Source organism: Oncorhynchus clarkii, unplaced genomic scaffold (genome assembly GCF_045791955.1).
Source record: "Oncorhynchus clarkii lewisi isolate Uvic-CL-2024 unplaced genomic scaffold, UVic_Ocla_1.0 unplaced_contig_10515_pilon_pilon, whole genome shotgun sequence".
Classification (NCBI taxonomy): Eukaryota; Metazoa; Chordata; class Actinopteri; order Salmoniformes; family Salmonidae; genus Oncorhynchus; species Oncorhynchus clarkii.
Window position 1 is genome coordinate 124,030 of NW_027258086.1, and position 5,971 is coordinate 130,000.

Consider the following 5,971-nt stretch of genomic DNA (forward strand, 5'->3'; position numbering starts at 1 on the left):
TGGGTCTCTGTCCGCCCGTCCGTCTGTCTCTGGGTCTCTGTCCGTCCGTCCGTCTGTCTCTGGGTCTCTGTCCGTCCGTCCGTCTGTCTCTGGGTCTCTGTCCGTCTGTCTCTGGGTCTCTGTCCGTCTGTCTCTGGGTCTCTGTCTGTCTCTGGGTCTCTGTCCGTCTGTCTCTGGGTCTCTGTCCGTCTGTCTCTGGGTCTCTGTCCGTCTGTCCGTCCGTCTGTCTCTGGGTCTCCGTCCGTCCGTCCGTCCGTCTGTGAGCCCAGTTCTCAGATCTTTCTCCTCCAGTATACTCTCTCACTTGTGCACAGCTTCCCACACATTGAATGAAAAGTGTTGTATTGGTGAGTTTATGGGCTGGACTAGAGGGAGATCGTATGCCAGTCCTTTCCTTTCAGATCCATGCAGGGAAGTGAACAAGTGCACACTTGGAAAGAAAGAACAGAGAATTGGCAAGCAGGGCAGAGAGAGGCCTTTTAGGAGCCTGGCAGTAGAAGTGTTGGATGTACAGGGTGGCAAGGCCGACCAGCCAGCAGGCACAGTCCCTCGGCCCCTCTGAGCCCCTCTCAGCCCCCCCTACACCCCGCTGAGCTCTCTCTTTGTTGTGGACACACAGAGACATCTTTGTCTGACCCAGTGGGCCCATTCAGGTCTCTGGCTGCCTCCTCACACAGAGGGACACTTCACTTTCTTTTCACGTTGTTGTTGGAGGGCTGGAGCTGAGGCTGGGCCTGGGGATGAGGATCGTACGGTCCAGGCTTGGTGCCGTTGCTGCTGCTGCTGCTGCTGCCTCTTGGTTTGTGGCTCTGGCTCAGTACAATCACAGTCAGAATACTGATGATGTGAATGTGGAAGTACATTGACCTACAGGGGGGGAAAGAAGATGTGATGAAATGCTACTGAAACCAAAACACCAAAGATGGACAGAATAAGAGAAAAGGTAGAGATGACACACTTGTCCTCCATAAAGATAACTGACGGTAGAGATGACACACTTGTCCTCCATAAAGATAACTGACGGTAGAGATGACACACTTGTCCTCCATAAAGATAACTGACGGTAGAGATGACACACTTGTCCTCCATAAAGATAACTGACGGTAGAGATGACACACTTGTCCTCCATAAAGATAACTGACGGTTAGAGATGACACACTTGTCCTCCATAAAGATAACTGACGGTAGAGATGACACACTTGTCCTCCATAAAGATAACTGACGGTAGAGATGACACACTTGTCCTCCATAAAGATAACTGACGGTTAGAGATGACACACTTGTCCTCCATAAAGACAACTGACGGTTAGAGATGACACACTTGTCCTCCATAAAGACAACTGACGGTTAGAGATGACACACTTGTCCTCCATAAAGATAACTGACGGTAGAGATGACACACTTGTCCTCCATAAAGACAACTGACGGTAGAGATGACACACTTGTCCTCCATAAAGACAACTGACGGTAGAGATGTCACACTTGCCCTCCATAAAGACAACTGACGGTAGAGATGACACACTTGTCCTCCATAAAGACAACTGACGGTAGAGATGACACACTTGTCCTCCATAAAGACAACTGACGGTAGAGATGACACACTTGTCCTCCATAAAGACAACTGACGGTAGAGATGACACACTTGTCCTCCATAAAGACAACTGACGGTAGAGATGACACACTTGTCCTCCATAAAGACAACTGACGGTTAGAGATCACACACTTGTCCTCCATAAAGATAACTGACGGTAGAGATGACATACTTGTCCTCCATAAAGACAACTGACGGTAGAGATGACACACTTGTCCTCCATAAAGACAACTGACGGTAGAGATGACACACTTGTCCTCCATAAAGACAACTGACGGTTAGAGATGACACACTTGTCCTCCATAAAGACAACTGACGGTAGAGAGAACAGACTTGTCCTCCATAAAGACAACTGACGGTAGAGATGACACACTTGTCCTCCATAAAGACAACTGACGGTAGAGATGACACACTTGTCCTCCATAAAGACAACTGACGGTTAGAGATGACACACTTGTCCTCCATAAAGACAACTGACGATAGAGATGACACACTTGTCCTCCATAAAGATAACTGACGGTAGAGATGACACACTTGTCCTCCATAAAGATAACTGACGGTTAGAGATGACACACTTGTCCTCCATAAAGACAACTGACGATAGAGATGACACACTTGTCCTCCATAAAGATAACTGACGGTAGAGATGACACACTTGTCCTCCATAAAGATAACTGACGGTTAGAGATGACACACTTGTCCTCCATAAAGACAACTGAGGAACATTGTGTCCAGGGCTTATTAATAAGATAATAGAACACTAAGCTACTAAATTCTACACATACGACCTAGCCTGGGTACCAGTCTGTTTGTGCTAACATTACACTCCTTGTCATGCCAAGAAGTTGACATGATAGCACATCCAGATCAGGGGCCAGGCTACATACGACCATCATCGTTAAAGAGACACATTTGGCCAGTAAGGAAAAAAATAACCTAAATGAATGTTCACCTGTAGTACTGCATGGTAGGTTCTACTGCCAGCAGTAGGAAGGGCATGACGGTGTAGCAGATACACAGCTGAGTAGCTGCCCAGGTCACTACGTCATAGACGAGCTTCACAGGATGAGAGGACAGGAAATACTGCCGGACGTTCTTACGGACCTGCGGTGTGGGAGACAGGAGAGAGAACACGGGGATGGTCGGCCCTGGGTGAGGCTGAGATGATGAGACACATGAGGTGAGTGCTGTGTGTGTGTGTGTGTGTGTGTGTGTGTGTGTGTGTGTGTGTGTGTGTGTGTGTGTGTGTGTGAGTGAGTGAGGAAGACAGCGAGAGAAAGAGAGCGAGAGAAAGACTCACAGCTCTGTCAGTGTGATGGGTACAGCAGTAAATGGTACTCACAGCTCTATCGGTCAGTGTGATGGGTACAGCAGTAAATGGTACTCACAGCTCTATCTGCCAGTGTGATGGGTACAGCAGTAAATGGTACTCACAGCTCTATCTGCCAGTGTGATGGGTACAGCAGTAAATGGTACTCACAGCTCTATCTGCCAGTGTGATGGGTACAGCAGTGATAATGGTACTCACAGCTCTATCTGCCAGTGTGATGGGTACAGCAGTGATAATGGTACTCACAGCTCTATCTGCCAGTGTGATGGGTACAGCAGTGATAATGGTACTCACAGCTCTATCTGCCAGTGTGATGGGTACAGCAGTGATAATGGTACTCACAGCTCTAGCTGCCAGTGTGATGGGTATAGCAGTAATAATGGTACTCACAGCTCTATCTGCCAGTGTGATGGGTATAGCAGTAATAAAGGTACTCACAGCTCTTCTGCCAGTGTGATGGGTATAGCAGTAATAAAGGTACTCACAGCTCTAGCTGCCAGTGTGATGGGTATAGCAGTAATAATGGTACTCACAGCTCTAGCTGCCAGTGTGATGGTACAGCAGTAATAAAGGTACTCACAGCTCTAGCTGCCAGTGTGATGGGTATAGCAGTAATAAAGGTACTCACAGCTCTTCTGCCAGTGTGATGGGTATAGCAGTAATAATGGTACTCACAGCTCTAGCTGCCAGTGTGATGGGTACTGCAGTGATAAGGGTACTCACAGCTCTATCTGCCAGTGTGATGGGTACAGCAGTGATAATGGTCCTCACAGCCCTGCCAGTGTGATGGGTACAGCAGTGATAATGGTACTCACAGCTCTATCTGTCAGTGTGATGGGTACAGCAGTAATAAAGGTACTCACAGCTCTATCTGTCAGTGTGATGGGTATAGCAGTAATAAAGGTACTCACAGCTCTAGCTGCCAGTGTGATGGGTATAGCAGTAATAATGGTACTCACAGCTCTAGCTGCCAGTGTGATGGGTATAGCAGTAATAAAGGTGAAGTAGTATCCGGGGTAAACTCCATGCCATAGAGCTGACAGGATGAAGGTCAGAGCTGTGGGGTAACGGGGATCACGGTCGTAACACACACTGAAGAGAGAGGAGACAGGATGAAGGTCAGGGCTGTGGGGTAACGGGGAGCACGGTCGTAACACACACTGAAGAGAGAGGAGACAGGATGAAGGTCAGGGCTGTGGGGTAACGGGGAGCACGGTCGTAACACACACTGAAGAGAGAGGAGACAGGATGAAGGTCAGGGCTGTGGGGTAACGGGGAGCACGGTCGTAACACACACTGAAGAGAGAGGAGACAGGATGAAGGTCAGGGCTGTGGGGTAACGGGGAGCACGGTCGTAACACACACTGAAGAGAGAGGAGACAGGATGAAGGTCAGGGCTGTGGGGTAACGGGGAGCACGGTCGTAACACACACTGAAGAGAGAGGAGACAGGATGAAGGTCAGGGCTGTGGGGTAACGGGGAGCACGGTCGTAACACACACTGAAGAGAGAGGAGACAGGATGAAGGTCAGGGCTGTGGGGTAACGGGGAGCACGGTCGTAACACACACTGAAGAGAGAGGAGACAGGATGAAGGTCAGGGCTGTGGGGTAACGGGGAGCACGGTCGTAACACACACTGAAGAGAGAGGAGACAGGATGAAGGTCAGGGCTGTGGGGTAACGGGGAGCACGGTCGTAACACACACTGAAGAGAGAGGAGACAGGATGAAGGTCAGGGCTGTGGGGTAACGGGGAGCACGGTCGTAACACACACTGAAGAGAGAGGAGACAGGATGAAGGTCAGGGCTGTGGGGTAACGGGGAGCACGGTCGTAACACACACTGAAGAGAGAGGAGACAGGATGAAGGTCAGGGCTGTGGGGTAACGGGGAGCACGGTCGTAACACACACTGAAGAGAGAGGAGACAGGATGAAGGTCAGAGCTGTGGGGTAACGGGGAGCACGGTCGTAACACACACTGAAGAGAGAGGAGACAGGATGAAGGTCAGGGCTGTGGGGTAACGGGGAGCACGGTCGTAACACACACTGAAGAGAGAGGAGACAGGATGAAGGTCAGGGCTGTGGGGTAACGGGGAGCACGGTCGTAACACACACTGAAGAGAGAGGAGACAGGATGAAGGTCAGGGCTGTGGGGTAACGGGGAGCACGGTCGTAACACACACTGAAGAGAGAGGAGACAGGATGAAGGTCAGAGCTGTGGGGTAACGGGGAGCACGGTCGTAACACACACTGAAGAGAGAGGAGACAGGATGAAGGTCAGAGCTGTGGGGTAACGGGGAGCACGGTCGTAACACACACTGAAGAGAGAGGAGTTATAAACAGACCTAGGTCAGATATATTGTTATGCAGTTAACAAAATAAAAAAAACATTCATGAATGTACAGAAAATTGGTTTTGTACTAATGTTATGCATATGTGGACATTATCTTGGTATAATATCTTGGTATAATATCTCGGTAGAATATCTCGGTAGAATATCTCGGCAGAATATCTCGGTAGAATATCTCGGCAGAATATCTCGGCAGAATATCTCGGTAGAATATCTTGGCAGAATATCTTGGTAGAATATCTCGGTAGAATATCTTGGTAGAATATCTCGGTAGAATATCTTGGTAGAATATCTCGGTAGAATATCTTGGCAGAATATCTCGGTAGAATATCTCGGTAGAATATCTCGGTAGAATATCTCGGTAGAATATCTCGGTAGAATATCTCGGTAGAATATCTTGGTAGAATATCTTGGTAGAATATCTTGGTAGAATGTCTTGGTAGAATGTCTCGGTAGAATATCTTGGTAGAATGTCTCGGTAGAATATCTTGGTAGAATTAATACTTACGTTTTGAGCCAAACACCAGTCTGAATATTCCAGTTGTCTATGAACTTCTTGAAGCTAGTTGCTGTCTGCAAAAAGAGAGAGAGTTCAATATTAAATGACTAAAGTCATTCTGCAAAGCTAAAAGTTCAAAAAGTGTTTTTGCTGTTGTTGTTGTTATTGTTGTTGTTTCCAAACGTACCTCAATCCCCCAGATA

General features: G+C 48.2%; 1 protein-coding gene across 1 annotated transcript in view; it reads right to left on the reverse strand.

The window, feature by feature from the left end:
- Positions 1-595: 595 nt before the first annotated feature.
- LOC139395249 (lysophospholipid acyltransferase 1-like) overlaps positions 596-5,971 on the reverse strand; it is a 20,310-nt gene continuing 14,934 nt past the window's right edge. The window contains exons 9-13 of the mRNA XM_071142899.1: positions 5,956-5,971; positions 5,778-5,842; positions 3,881-4,013; positions 2,544-2,695; positions 596-867 (exon numbers count right to left, since the gene is read on the reverse strand). The exon at positions 5,956-5,971 is cut by the window's right edge and continues 88 nt beyond it. Of these exons, the coding sequence (XP_070999000.1) occupies positions 687-867; positions 2,544-2,695; positions 3,881-4,013; positions 5,778-5,842; positions 5,956-5,971 (547 nt within the window). The 3' untranslated portion in view covers positions 596-686. The remainder of the gene's footprint in view (positions 868-2,543; positions 2,696-3,880; positions 4,014-5,777; positions 5,843-5,955) is intronic.